The sequence below is a fragment of the Oenanthe melanoleuca genome, chromosome 1, assembly GCF_029582105.1.
Source record: "Oenanthe melanoleuca isolate GR-GAL-2019-014 chromosome 1, OMel1.0, whole genome shotgun sequence".
Taxonomy (NCBI): Eukaryota; Metazoa; Chordata; class Aves; order Passeriformes; family Muscicapidae; genus Oenanthe; species Oenanthe melanoleuca.
Window position 1 is genome coordinate 17,170,151 of NC_079333.1, and position 14,963 is coordinate 17,185,113.

General features: G+C 38.0%; 1 protein-coding gene across 1 annotated transcript; it reads left to right on the forward strand.

Moving 5' to 3' along the window:
- Positions 1-20: 20 nt before the first annotated feature.
- IFT57 (intraflagellar transport 57) lies at positions 21-13,090 on the forward strand. Its single transcript, XM_056495118.1, has 11 exons — positions 21-268; positions 1,580-1,742; positions 2,801-2,919; positions 3,807-3,897; positions 5,823-5,891; positions 6,421-6,543; positions 8,580-8,651; positions 9,228-9,359; positions 10,262-10,324; positions 12,064-12,130; positions 12,653-13,090. The coding sequence occupies exons 1-11, from the start codon at positions 21-23 to the stop codon at positions 12,829-12,831; spliced, it is 1,326 nt and encodes a 441-aa protein (XP_056351093.1). The 3' UTR covers positions 12,832-13,090.
- The last annotated feature ends 1,873 nt before the right edge of the window (positions 13,091-14,963 follow it).

Below are 14,963 nucleotides of genomic sequence, written 5' to 3' on the forward strand. Positions count from 1 at the left end.
TCCCAAAGCCGAGAACTTTGATGCCCACTGCTGAGGGACCGCCCCGGCACCGCCCCGAGCCCGCCCCTGTTGCTGTGGTGAAGATGGCGGAAGAAGGCGCTGCGGGGCGGCGCGGGGAGCGGGAGCGGGCCGAGGAAGGGCTGGCGGAGCGCGGCCCCGGCGCGGCGTTTCACATGTTCGTGCTCATGGAGGACCTGCTGGACAAGCTAAAGCTGCTGAGCTACGAGGAGGAGGCGCTGCGGCGCCACAACATGCGGCCTCTCTCCAGGTGCTGCTGGCCCGCGGCTCCTCCCGGCCCTGGCGGGCGGCCGCGGGCGGGGGGAAGAAAATCTCTGAAGGAATCCCTGCGGCTTCCGAGCGTGGCAGCATGCCGGGCCCAAGGGAAAACCAGCCATTGCAGTGCTTCCCGTGGCAGCTGGAAGCTTTCAAAACGCGAAAGGCTGAGATGCGATAAGTAAATAGTCCCTTGACCATCCCTGCCCCCGGCAGGTACTGGATATCTGCACGCCAGGGTACCTGTGCAAAAAAATAACTACCTGTTCCGCAGAAAATAGCTCTGCCTAAATTCTAAGTTATTCTAAATAACTCCAAATGTCTTGAACTGAGAATAACTGTTAGTGGGGCGTGTATATTTTTTGACCCTTTAACACTTTACAAACGGTCTTGGACCCGTTGTTGGTAAGGCTGGGGTTTTGTATCCAGTACATATTTGTTTCATATGTAATGTTTTTTATGTCTTTTTTTTTTAAAAATTATGGTGGGAGACAGGAAGCCTGGGAAACAGGACCAATGTGCTCCCAGTATCCATCTGCCCAAAAAACTTTTAAAGCTGTCTGTCAATTTCAGCCAGGCTCCACAGCAGGGCAGAAAGTTAAGGGTTATAGAATTAAACTTCTTATAAGCAACAGTGTGGTAAGGGAGTCCCAGGTTATTCCTTTTTTGAGAAGGAGGCTCAAGTATGAGTTCAGTGGCTGTAAGTTGGTAAGTTTTAGTCTGCTCTTGAACCATTGGAATGTTTGGAGCAGGGCAGCAAACCTTTGTGCACCTTAGTGAGCAGCTGTGTTGGTACAGGGAAGCATTTGGTTCCCAGTATGCAGTGTGCATGTCATTTATACTTTGGTGGGAATAGCTGACTGTGGTCTGGTTTTATGAATTCTTGTTAGGTCTACATATTTGAATTTGGTGTGGTCCAGATTAGATCCAGTTTTCATTGAAAGCACAGAGTACATAAGGACAGGTGGAGGATCATTTCCAAACATGCTCCTGATCTGAGCTGAATTTGGGGATGTAGGAATACCATCCTCTTGCATCTCTTGAGAAAAGTGTGAAGGGGAGGTGATTTGGGGAACTTGGCAGCCGAGTCTGGTGTTGACTAAAAACTTACTCAAAGCTGGAAATAAGCCAGCTGGGTGTAGAAAACTTGCTCTGCTGTGGTTTACTGTGAAACTAGACATCCTGAATTTCATTCATATGGGTTGCTCATTGAGAAAACTGTGTGAAGAAACTGCTCTGTAGCCTCTGCTTACCTGTAAAGTTGTAGGAGCTCCAGAAGCTCACGATATGTACAATTTTTGAACAGGCACTACTTTGCACTGCCCACCAACCCCGGTGAGCAGTTCTTCATGTTCTGCACGCTCGCCGCTTGGCTGATCAGCAAGGCGGGGCATCCCTTCGAGCAGCCGCAGGAGTGCGACGACCCCAACGCCGTGATTTCCAACGTGCTCTCGGAGCTGCGGTCCTTTGTGAGTGCACGGGCAAACACCTGCATTCCCTTCAGAAACAGCAGCAGCCACGCCCTGCTCTCCTGCCGGCTCTGCTCCCAAGGGCTGGACAGAACTTTTCCTAGCTGTTTGTACTATGTTGCTTAGTTAATTGGAAGTTTACATAGGTTGTACCTACTTGCTAAATTTTTTTTAGCACTTCAAAAATGGCTTTTTAAATGATTGCAGTTAATTTTGTTCTACAGTCTGTAAAATGGATTAAGCCAGGCTTACCTTTTGCAGTGCCACATATGTTGCTCATTTATAGTAGCATAATTTTCAGAGATTTTATCTGGAAGGTTTACACAGTTTGCAGTCATCCTCCTGCCAAAACCTATGACTTAATTTGTAGTGTAGGAAATGGTTTAGAATTTAGTGTTCATGTTTCCTTTTTTTTTTTTTTTTTTTTTTTAATGTTTTTTTTTGTTAAGGAGTTAAAGGTTGTACAAATTGCTAGGAACTACTGAGATTTTTTTTTTTTTTTTAATTAAAAAACCCAACCAAACAAAAAAAAAAACAAAACCCAAAGGTCAGAGAATATATCAACTGACAAGAAATATGATCTTATGGAAGATTATACTCTGGTACCGCTGTGAATAATGTTAAGGACACTGTTCTCTAAAGGAGTTAAACCATAACAAACTAATGTGTTTATTCTGCATGACAGCAATAAATTAAAATACTTTAAGATCTGGAGCAAACAGGGCACTGTTGAAAAGTTGGTTGTTAAGTCTAAGTATTTGAGTTTCTCTGTAGCTGTTCTTACCTTCCATTGTCACTTGTGGCTTCTGTCTCTTCTGCTTCTTTGCAGTATCCTCTTACCACGTGCTTAGAGATTTCTACACTGCATCTGTTCCTTGGCTTTGTCTGCTTTTCCTTCTGTTGCCTCGCTGGGGCTGCATAGGAGAAGAATGAAAATTGTCATTAATAAAATTTTCATACACAAGGGATACTTTATTTTTAATGTACAGAAACTTATCTCCCTATAAGGAAATTTGGGTTGTTAGGCCATTAGTAAACAGCCTGTCTCTTTGTTTTAGGGAAGACCTGTGGATTTTCCTCCATCAAAATTAAAGACAGGCTGCGGAGAGCAAGTGTGCTATGTTCTAGATTGTTTAGCTGAAGAAGCCTTGAAACACACTGGGTTTAGCTGGAAAAGGTACAGTACACTTCTAAGCATCCTCCCTTATGCATTGTTTTCCAGATGCAAGTTGTACTGGTAAAATAAAAACTGGGAATGACTGAAAGCATTTTACTTGACATTTCATGAGCTGGAAAATTCAACTAGGCTTGAAGCAGGGCAGCCAATGAATTCCTAATGCAATTTCACACAACTGGTCTGTTACCAGCAAGGCTGAGTTTGGACCATTATAGACTTAGCTAATTAAGGTTTAACTGAGGACTTTTTTTTTTTTTTTTTGTTATTTCCCTACACATAACTCCTTGTTAATCTGATATTTGAATTGAAACATTTAATATCCTTTTAGGTTCTATCAATCAATAATAAATTCCTGGAGTTGTGCACAGTATGATCATGTTACAAGTAAACTAGAGTAATTTTATTTAATCTAAAGGAAGTTTTAGGACAAACTAGATGACATATAATCTCAAGTATATGAAGATGTCTTTAAAAGTGTTCTTTATTTTTATTGTTTTCCTCTGATGGGTTTTGAAATGGATATAACCAAGTAATTTCTACCTTGGAAATATTTTCTATTACTTTTCTTTAGTATGCAAATTCCACTCTAGGCTGAAAATAAGCCTGTGGTGACTTGCACTTGAATTTTAAGAGCTTAGATCAATAGAGAAAAACCCCAGAATTTACTTCCTACATGACTCTGTAGTATGAGTGTACTGTACTGCCTTTACTTTTAAGACAGTCTGAGATGAACAAGACTTTCAAGGCTGAGTGTGTATTATTTAAGTTGTGAAACACTAATCACTGCCTTCCACATCATCTGTTTTTCTCATGAAATGTTTTGTTTGCAGAGGTATTTACAATTTTTTTGTGTTTAAAAGCTCTGCTGTTCTTTGCATTAATTTCAGGCCAGCATACCCAACAGAAGAGCCAGAAGAAGAAGAAATAACAGAAGATGATGCAGAATTAACACTTAGTAGATTGGAAGAGGATGTTGCAGTAGGTTTATTTGGTTATATCAGTATTGGTCAACTATGAGGAAGTTTTTATTCACTGTTCATTTTGATTGGCTTTGTTTAAGAAGTCTTTTCAATTAGCTTTTTAGATTTTTTCCTGCAGCTCCATTCCTGCTTTGTTAGATTCTCTGTGGAGTTTTTTGTTGCTTTTTAGGTAAGATTAACTCTTCAAGACAGAGGGTATGGTCTTATGTGCAGTGAAATCTAACTATGCATTAAAACCACAGAGATTCAGAATTGTTTCTTTTCTACTGATAAATCTACTCTTGATGTTAAACTAAAGAGTTAAAATAGGAAAACAGTCAGCTGTCTGCCCTTTTCTGTATCTTGTTAAGGTCTAAGCTGCTTAAGTTGGGAAGTGGGGATGAAATAGTTAACTAAAGCACAGTTGAAATTCTTCAAAGAACCTCTGAGTTTGCTCTCAGGTATTGTCCTAGGCCATGATTTTCACCACCAATGTGTTCTTTTAGTTTTTTAGAATGTATGTGTCTTAATAAAACTGCTGACTTGTTATTCCTTTACTAGGTATTATATTACCAGGAAGTTTATGCCAAAAGGATACTCATTTTTTAGAGCCCCTAGTGGTTCTACAGGGATTTCATGCCAATGTAATTTTTTTGCCCAGTCTGTTCTTGCTGCCTGTATATTGATATTAGCTGTATCCGTAGTTGAATTTAGCAGTATTTCCAGCAATTATATGCTAATTATGAGGTTCCTTGATTGTTCTTTGGTTTTGATTCTTTTGAATGAAAACCATGAGGCTGACAGGGACCAGCCTAGTTCTGTAAATCTTGGGGAATGGGATACCTATATTAGGTGGCCAGCAGTAGGCAGTGAGGCTGGGTGTGCAAGGAAATCTGCACAGTTTGGTTTCTCAGTTCTGATAACAAGTTTTCTTGTTCTTCTGGTATGATTTTTTTAAATCCTGCACAAATATGTATTGTCCATTTAAAAAATATAGTCTCAGTCTAGTCTTAATTTATTGCAAGTATTCAGGGCTCTCGGGGTCAAACATGCCAGAAGAAAATAGTGGTCCCTATTAGTTAAAAACTGGGTAAGGTAGAGGAAAGAGGAATAAACTCCAAGGTTTTCACTGTGTCTTAAAGGATTGTACTCTAAGACCTGTGTTACTGCAGTTTTTATGATTTGTTTAGAAAGGGGGAGGATGATAAAATTTCACTTTGAAAATTTTTGAAAAATTTTGGTGGAAAAGACAGTGAAGATGGGTACAAGGTATATAAGGGTGAAGTGTAGGGGTGATAAAATGGCAAATGAAACACAGAATAGATAAATGAAGGTTAGTGCACAGAAAAAGCATCATTATTTACAGGTGATGGCTCTCAGCTCATTGTAGTCACGAAAGGAGGAAATTTTGAGACTCTAACAGTTATAGAATATGTGAGCAGAGTGTGTGGTCTCATGGGCAAGAAAAAATCAATTGCCTCAATTTCAGTTGTGTTATTCTGCACACTGAAGATCATTCTGTAACTCCAAATATGTAGTGCAAACAACATCTTGAAAGCTGTGTTTGAGGTCTGGTTTGGTTTTTGTTGTGATGGGGTTTTATTTTAAAGGTAGAGCTTTAAAACATACATTAAAAAATACAATTACCATACAACAATTGATAACGGGCTGTTTGATGTCAGAGGCCTTAGGTTTAGGATTTGGGGTTTGTTGGTTTATTTTTGCAATACTGTGGCTCTCTGAAGGAAGTGTGGGGTAGCTTTGATCTTTTGCTTGTCCTAGGTATTATGTCTCTCCATAAGATCCATATAATAAATTCTCCATGTCTTGTTTTATTAAGAAATACAGAACTTAATACTCTCTGGTTCACGCTCCTGCAAAATAAAATTATGGGGAAAGATCGTGCAATATTTACTGAAGTCTTACTTTGAAATTTCTCTTAAGGAAGAAGAGTCAGACAATGAAGAAAATTATATTGACCTGAATGTTTTAAAGGCACAAACGTACAGATCAGTAAGTTGTTACCCATCAGTCCTCTCTTGAGAGATTTTTTTACATTTATTAAATCTAGAAATCCTTGTATAGTCTTTACTTGAAAAAACACCCCATCTGAAATAAATCAGATATTATATATTAATATTATTTTGAAAGAACAATGTGCAGCCAGTTTCTAAACTGATATCACTGAAGGGCTGCTGGGAACATTTGCAAGAATTTTTTTGCAGAGTCTTCTAGAGAAACATGGTATTAGTTTCATGAGTATGTTTTAACCCCACATGCATACACCATTTCTGAAGTGTATTATAATTTCTTAATATATACATTTAATTGTTTTCAGTTTTAAGTATGATGAGAAGATATACTTGTTTTAATTCTTCATGAATTCAAAGAGAGCCATTAAAGAAATCTGTTTAACCTGTAGTCTAGATCATTCTGGATATAAATATTTTTCTAATATTAACACTGCAAGCCATTATTTCTAACAGTTCTCATTGTGCATAACAATGATATTTTGTGTATAAACATTGTGATTTTTACACAGAACATAAATGACACTGCAAAGCAAGAAGAGATTTTGCAGTCCACAACAGATGCAGCAGAGTGGAATCTGGAAGTGGAACGTGTGCTTCCACAGCTGAAAGTCACAGTCAGGACTGACAATAAGGTATGGAAGAATGGATTTGTCTGTGTACACATGGTGATTAAAATGTGATTTCAGTTGATGCTGTTTACTTCCTGTTTGCAGTTGTTGTCTTTGGTCATGCAAAGACCTGTGAGTAATGGGCTCTCAGTTGTCTGAACCTTTGTCAGTTACTTTGACCCTAGAAGCAATAATTTTCAGTAAGATGCTTTTTCAATATTACATTTTTTTTCCTGCTGCTTACAAGCCACCATATTTCTAGATATTTATTCAGTGTGGATTTTTTCCAGTCCTCTGACATTTCCAATGTATTCACGCTTCTAAAAAATTATATCCTCAGTTTAAAACATTTTCTTGGAGGACATCTGATGGTCTTACCTTTCAGCTCTTCCATTTCTCAACCACATGAAAGGCTGATTTTATGGAATTCCTCTTGGTGAACTTTACATGGCAATAATGTAGATCTGTACCCTGGTCTAGTCATCCTGAACTCTCCTTATGTTTAGTGAAAAAAAGTGAGCACTTTTTCAACTGCTTTTGCTCACCATATCCTGGTAACTGTCTCAGGGTGAAGGTCTTAGAACTGGGTATTTCTCTCCATAGTCCATTTCAAGGAGTCTAGAATGAGCAGCTTAAAAGTAGGCATCTTTGGCAAGTCCAAACCCAGGGCCTGTTCCTGGCATTGCCATAAGCATCCTTTCTAGGAGCTTGTGTAGCACACACAGATCAGTGCAGTATTGAAATTGTTCATTTGCAGTGACCCAGGTAGTTGGGGTGTTGGAGCAATCTGCAGCACTGATGTAGCAATATAATACATATACATGAATACAATAAAAGATAATGATCATGCCAAAAATAGGGGAAACCTTCAACTGTCTGCTGAGCTGCTTGCCTGTCTTACACCATACTGCATTTTTCTGTGTGAGGAATTGCCTGGCTCGACCCACTCTGCTGTGATCCTCAGTAAGCCCATCTGTTGCAGAGAACATGATGCTTGAGTCTCACAGTGAGGAATTAAAACTTAATAAAGACATACATAAAAAATTAAAGCCACTGTAGGATGTGAGGTTTACTAGCTTCCAGCTTAATGCACCATCTCTTGGCCTTAAGGAATATGTCAAAATGAACATGAAAAGGGGATTTTTCTTTTTCTAGCTTCTTTCAGAAATCATTGGAGAGAAGTGTTTGGCCTTTTTCCATTCTGTTTTCTAAGCTGTGCATGTAAACACAGTACCAGGAGAGTATTAATGGTTTAATCAATGGCACTAGAAACTAGAACTTTCTGTAAAGTCCTGGACAGAGGTGGGCTTGGGTTATGTGCTTGTTGTTTTTATTTAAACTCCAAAGTTTGGCAAATTATGAACAATTGTCACCAGACCAATAAGAGCTCATGAGTCCTGCAAACCTGAAACACAACATAAGCAAATTTTCTCTAGTGGCTCATTACTTGGTGTGCAGTGCCAATTCACAGCACTTTTCTCAGCCCCCACCCTGAGTCCATGTATGTTTCCTATGATCTTGAAGATGGAAATAGTTTTCCCCCTTCTAATTGTATCCCGTTATCAAAACCAAGTTTTGATATTTCTGCCTCTTTCTTTTCTTTCCATTCTTTTCCTGGTAACAGTAAGGACTAAAATAGAAGGGAAAGAACAGATAGATCAGAACTGGTAGGTGTTGGGCATCAAAACCACTCACTTTGTGTAAGAATAAGCTGAACTAGTGCAGCTACAATCAATATTTTTAGTATTTGTGCCCAGAGTGTTTTCTAGCAGAAATAGTTCCATGAAGATGAGACTCTGAAAAGCGTAGCTACTATGGTATCAGTGAGGATGTCTGTGTTTGTTTATGGATTTGAGTGTCACATGTGACATTTAGGAGATTTATAAATTGTGTCACATTGAGCCAGTGCCCCTGGCTATGAACATGGCAGTGGCAGAATATGACATGGCAATAGTATAAAAGAGAACTGACCCTGCTTTACATGCCTTCTGTTATTTAGTAATCAGAGAAGGATAAAACTTGTACTTACCTGTGTTTTAATTTGTGATGTCTTTTTTTAGGATTGGAGGATTCATGTAGATCAAATGCATCAGCATAAGGATGGAATTGATTCTTCTTTGAAAGAAACTAGGGTATGTCTTGCATGTAGAGAATATTTTATTAATCCGTCAACATTTTTATTTTCTCTTTTATTTGATATGCATTAAGAACTATTGATCATTTTATTTGTGCTATTGCTGTAAAATTGAAAAGGGAAAGATATGACAATGATCATTAAGGATGGTGCTGGTGGCAAAATACCTTGTGGACAGAGTTGTATGTGTGAGGATTAACAGGGCTATCAGAGTCCAGTAATGAATGCATTACCATAAGTACATCCTGACTACAGAGCACAAAATAGAAAAATACAATCTGAAGGTGCTGTTAAAATCCCCAAAATACCCTTAAATACTGTTGCTAGAGTAACTTACTGACATTGACATTTGTAATTGATTGAGGAGGGGAGAGTGATGAAGCAGTAAAGACTGAAATACATGCAAAGGAGGTGGGCAAACCAGAACACATTGGGAATAATTTTTTGTTGGCTAAACATGGTATTTCTGTACTATTTTTCTCTCTCTCTGTAGGCTTCCATAGCCTTTCTTAACTACAGCACCATTTTGATACTCTTTGCATACTGTCTGTATACTGTCAATGTGATTTTCTAGGGTTACCTTGACAAGCTCCATAATGAAATCAGCAGAACCCTGGAGAAGATCAATAGCAGGGAAAAGTACATCAACAGTCAGTTGGAGCACTTGGTTCAAGAATACCGTTCAGCACAAGCCTTGCTGAGTGAGGTATTGCTGGTCTTTTGTTGTTGCCTTCTCCAGGATTAACTTGATTATAAATGAGAGTAGAGGCAAAGATGACATAGAGTGAGCTATCTATGAATTCTGCTGTTGGATATAAAGCAGGGGAAATGTTGATTGGCTGTCAAATTATATTCTTCCTAAGCTAAACTAGCAATTTTTATTCAACTGTTCTGCAGGAGAAAATAGATGGTTTTGCCTGAGTATTATGTATAGCTATTGCCAGTCTTGAGCAGCTAGTAAATTACTAGTTCTGCTTCCCCTGTGAAGTTCACACATCTGTCAGGAGGGGAAAAACTACAGTCTCAGTCCAGCATTCATCCCTTAGATTGAGTACTGGTGCTAACGTGCACAAAGCACTCTGATTACTTCTTTGCTTCATTTAGTTTCTATGCCAATAGAGTGTTGTCTGAGAAGCTTTTTGATCCCCTGTTTAGGAGGCATTATAACCTGCCTTTTGGCAAGCCCTTCTAGTTGTGGTCATGGTGACAATAATGCTGACAGAATTTGATCTCTGTACCCTTGTTTGCCTTGCTGTTAAGGTATCTTCTATATAGTAGTTTACTGTTGATAAAGTATTCTGGATTTCAGTATTCAATCCTTTCTGCATTATGGCAGATTTTCTTCATGTTTATTTCCCTATGTAAATTATTAGAAAACATAGTTCTTATCAAGTGTGTATTTGGATTATTTATTGCTTTACATTTTTGAATGATAGTCATTGCAGGGGCTGATGTTTCAAGCCTGTCCTCATTTGTAAACCTCACTGGGGCTTTGTGGGAGAGTTTCTGGAACGGGAACATATGAGAGCAAGTCTTGAAGTTTTCTCTGAGCTATCTGCATACATCTCTTCAACTCTGTCATTACAGCAAAGACATGTTTCTTTCCAGGCTAAAGAGAAGTACCAGGAGGGAAGTGGAGGAGTAACTGAAAGGATTAGAGTGCTTTCTGAGGTAAAACACATCTTATTTTAAAACAGTCTTCAGAGAGTTGGCATTTAGTGGTTGCAGTTTAATGAAACCAGTTCTTTTTGATTCATGTTAAAGATTATTCTTGGTTTGGGATAGGTGATCTAGTCCACTCCCTAAATTTTAAATCCAGGCTGTCATTGATTTTTAACTCATGAAATGTGAGCTCAGTTTGTAAATGAAGGTAAATGTTCCGTATTTTATAGCCTGTGTCCAAGAATTATGGGGGATTAATAAATCATGCCCATAAATTCTTTGGAAGAAGAAAAGCTTATTTTTACTTAAAATTAACCATTTGAAATTTTTATGTTCCAGGCACTTAAAAGCAATATTTGACTAAACAGTAATTTTTTTCATACATCATATTATCTTATTACCTAAATCAGGTTTTCTGTTGCGGATTTTCTTTTTCCTTTATATTGGTGCTCTGTCAAATTTTAATAAACATTTCCTGTCTCCTAACTGCCTCCCCATTTTGAGTGTTTCATGGCATTTCATTTAGAATTACAGCCCAATTTCCAAATACTTAAAATCTTTATCCAATTCAGAAATTTTTAAAATTTCTCTGCTTGGGTTTTAGAAAACAATTTTATTTATTAGACAGTAAAGTCTCAGGAATAATTGCATAAAATAGGTCACACAATAAGAATGTGTTAGAAATTGTACAACAAGTTTGAGATGTTTTGTAACAGAATAGAATAGTTGACTTGGAAGGGACCTACAGTGATCACCATGTGCAGCTGCAGTAGGTAATACAGCAGTATAATGTGAATTTTCTAGCAGAGATTTTTGAATGTATGAATTCTGCAGAATTAGAGCTATTTCATTTTCAAGGACATAAGTCTGAAAAAGTGTTTTGTGATGACTTCAGATTTACAGTGTGTGCTTTGGGAGCTGACTGACTGATAAGTAATGGTGAATATGTTACTAGCTGGCATCTTTCAAACTACTTGGGTGCAGTGGCACATGTCTGAGGTAAACCAGATAGATTGGATGTTAGTACTGATCTATTTTCAGGCATGTAATCAGACCTCAGCCCACCTGGCAATACCATTACCATTGCAGGCATGCAATAAAAATGCAGCAGTGATTCCTTTTTGTTGCTGAAAAGGCTTACTGAAGCCTTAAGGAAGGGCTATTTTCACATTATAGACAAGAATACTGGATTATTACCTTGGCTATACTTTAGAATTATATATTGGCTTTTTTTGCATTGTCTACAAAGGGAAACTGTTTGCTAGACAGTGTTGAAATGCACTTTTGTTCTTCATATGTGGATTTTACATATCTGTACCTGTGCCAGTGCCAGCACCTTCTTTTGCTGCAGTGCTGTTTCTCAGGTTTACAGTGTAACATGCTGAAGTCCTGATGCTTGGGCATCAGAAGGGTATTGAGCATGATTATTTGATGAATCTTGATCTGTAGGGCTATTGGTTCCTTTTTTTCTTCCATCCAGTGTCACATTGAAACACATTGTTTTTATTGGGGATGCATAGATTTTCAGTAACACCATGGTGTTTGGTCAAATTGTGACACCTCTTCTGTAATTTTTTACAACATTAATTTAGTTAAATTAAAAATTTCTGAATGTTTGAAAAATTGTTCTTTATATAACAAGTAAGATAGTTTAGTTAATTTTTTTTAATAAAAGGAGTTATTCAGCAGAGAATTTTTTTAAATTTGATATTCATCTGGTTTAAATAAGAAAAAAAATCTATTTTAAGGTTACAGAAGCATTAGAGAAAGTAAAGCAGGAAACAGAAGAGAAAGGAAGCAGTATGACTGACGGTGGTAAGTACATTTTTGCTTTCAGGCAACACACCCTTTTTCTTGGTGACAGTTTCATATTATGTACTTTATTAAAATAAGAATAAGAGCAATTACAAGGAGCAAAATCTTATTAGTGGGAAGGGAGGGATTAGAAACAAAATGTAGGGCACAAAACGTTTTAATAGTTTTTCACAAGTAAGATTTTCACACCCTGCTGAAGGTGTCTTCAGTTCTCTATCAAACCTCAAGTCAGGTATGGGGGTAAGGCTTTCAGCTGAGCAAAACACATCATTGAAAAACCTGTCTTAATGTTGATGCACATTTTGATGAAGCTCTTAGATGTCAAGAAGACAGCAAAATTGTCATTGCCTATTTCCGTCTTTAAAGTGTTTTGCATGTTAAAAATTATGTATCAGTACATTCATGTCTTTAGAGTAGAGCACCCTTTTGTTCATTCAACTCTTCAATTTTAAAGAGTGAAAGCAAACAATGCCTTTGTGTTAGGTGGCTGACAGAGTTGTACTGTTATCTTTTTTTGGACAGCTCCTCTTGTGAAGATTAAACAGGCCTTAACAAAATTGAGGCAAGAAACCATTCAGATGGACATACAGATTGGTGTGATGGAACACACATTGCTCCAGTCAAAGCTGAAAGAGAAATCCAATATGACTAGAGATATGCATGCAACAGTGATTCCAGAAGCCACAGTAGGTGCCTATTAAAATTGGTTGGACTTGGTTTGCCCAAAATGCAGTTTTTTACCATTTGCTTTTTTGTGACTTCAGAGGTTTTGTCTTTGTTGGGGTAGGAGGATGTTATTTTTTTCTCATGTTCCTTTTGAACAAGATGCTTGTTAAAAGATGCACTTTTAAAGAGGTAACGTGCACACTTTAGACTCAAGAGGGAGCCATGTTTAGTTCTGTGCTGTTAAGATTTACTGCATATTTCCTCCAAATATACTAATAAATTCTTGTTACTGAAGATGTCTCTGTTTCTTTGGAAAATGTTACGTAGTGTGAAAGTCTGTAGAATGATGCTGACAGCCTGTAATCTTGATACTCTGCAGTGCTGAAAGGAAATTGCTTGCAAAGGACTTGAAATGAAGGTAAAACGTCTGACATTGCCACTAACATACATTCAGATAAAGTGTTTGATGATACTGAAGTAATACTGCTTACCCTTTCTAACAGGCTGGGTCAAAACTGATACAAGCTACAAGACTCCTTTAACAGCAGCAACAATATCAAAATCTATATAAGACGAAAGAAGGTGTAAAGTATTGTTTGGAAATTACTCTTGGCTTTCTAATTTTTTTTTAAGTGCCATCACTGTTTCAGAATCCCTTTATATTAGCATTGGGTCAAATGCTGCTTTCATTTATAGTATTCAGAAGAGCTCTGTGGACATAATGTGGATTATTCTTGTTTTCTGTTCTCGTGTCAGAACACCCACTTTTGATTTCTGTGAAGTAAAAATGTTGCCAAATCTAGCTGAGTAATACAGAATGAGAAGAAAAATGTAGGAGGAAGGGGTTGGGAATGTAATGGCAACAGGGAGCTTGCTTTGTCTTAGTAAATGTGTAGGTAGGGAGTGATTCTAGATGTTAGTGGTAATGAAGGAGTATGGAGCAAAGAAATAACCTTATTAAAGTACTAGTACATCCTTTTGGGTCTGGTTGGTCATGAGCCATGAACAATGTTAGTACAATTCTAGTGGCATTAAAATCCTTGCCTAATTTCTGCAGGCTCTGTCATTCATCTGGCAAATAATTTCTCTCACTTAAAGGTGAGCAGTATTTTGCAGAATCAGTGGATCAGTTCTGTGTCTGAAAGTCAAGATACTTGACACAGTGATTACTATGAGCCAGTGTAAGTTTGTTGTGTTTCAGTATTTGATTTGCCAAAAAGAAAAAGCCCTAAACCTACTGGTTTTTAATAAGTGAAAGCTATCTGTAAATGTCGACTATTGCAATTTACCTGTGCAAGCTACTGCTGAAAATCTCTATGAATCACTCTGGAAATTGGTTTCCAGCTCCTTTTGCTGCCTACCTCTATCCTCCCACATTCAGCTGAAATTAGAAAAGTTATTATTCATGTTCCCTTTGTTAGGTGCTGTTGCTACTGCATATTTACTTTAACAGTGGCTTTACTTCAACTTAAGATAAAGCAGCTCCCTTTTGCATTGCCTGCAAAGCAGCTCACTGACACTTTTGGATTGCAATGTTGTGTTGTATAAATGCTGTTTGTGTAAATGCTTTCCTCAAAAAAACTCCTCCTTCATGCTGATATAACAAACATGATTAATCAAAACCTTTCCTTATGAACTGAGCCTGTTACTCTATTAGAAGTGAATCTGTTATGACAAGCATGGCCAAAAACCCTCTAATGTGACAAATCTCCAGAAGAAAAGCCTCCTTTGTGCCAAAGTAATTCTAAATATTGTGCTAATCATCTGGAATTGATCTACATTATTTTTAATGGTACTGTCTGAAACTGCCTTCATTTAAGTAGAACGCTTCTGTTGTTATCTCAAGGAGTGATACATGGCCTTTAATTGTCATCTGGCAAGGAGTGGCATTTGCCCCTTAAGACAGTAAAAGCACTTGACCCTGCTTTGAAAGCAGCCTTAGTGATTCAGCAAGTGGCCACACCACCTTCCTTAAAAGCAGAGGGGAGCAGTGAGGCCTGCCATAAGCAGCCTGAAAGGCCCTTCTAGAGAAGCAAAGATCCGTGTAATTATTCCACTGCTGAATCAGTGCAGGAAGCAGAAGCCACATTAAAATTAAATCACTTGGTTCACATTACTTCCTGCACTGCTCATTATCTATCCAGTGTCAGAACAGCAGACCAACAAA

Bases quoted from the DNA above. Each gene is read 5' to 3' on its own strand.
- IFT57 (XM_056495118.1), top strand. From the start codon at position 21: ATGCCCACTGCTGAGGGACCGCCCCGGCACCGCCCCGAGCCCGCCCCT. The intron at 2,920-3,806 runs GTACAGTACACT...CATTAATTTCAG, and splicing joins ACTGGGTTTAGCTGGAAAAG to GCCAGCATACCCAACAGAAG. The intron at 12,131-12,652 runs GTAAGTACATTT...TTTTTTGGACAG, and splicing joins AAGCAGTATGACTGACGGTG to CTCCTCTTGTGAAGATTAAA.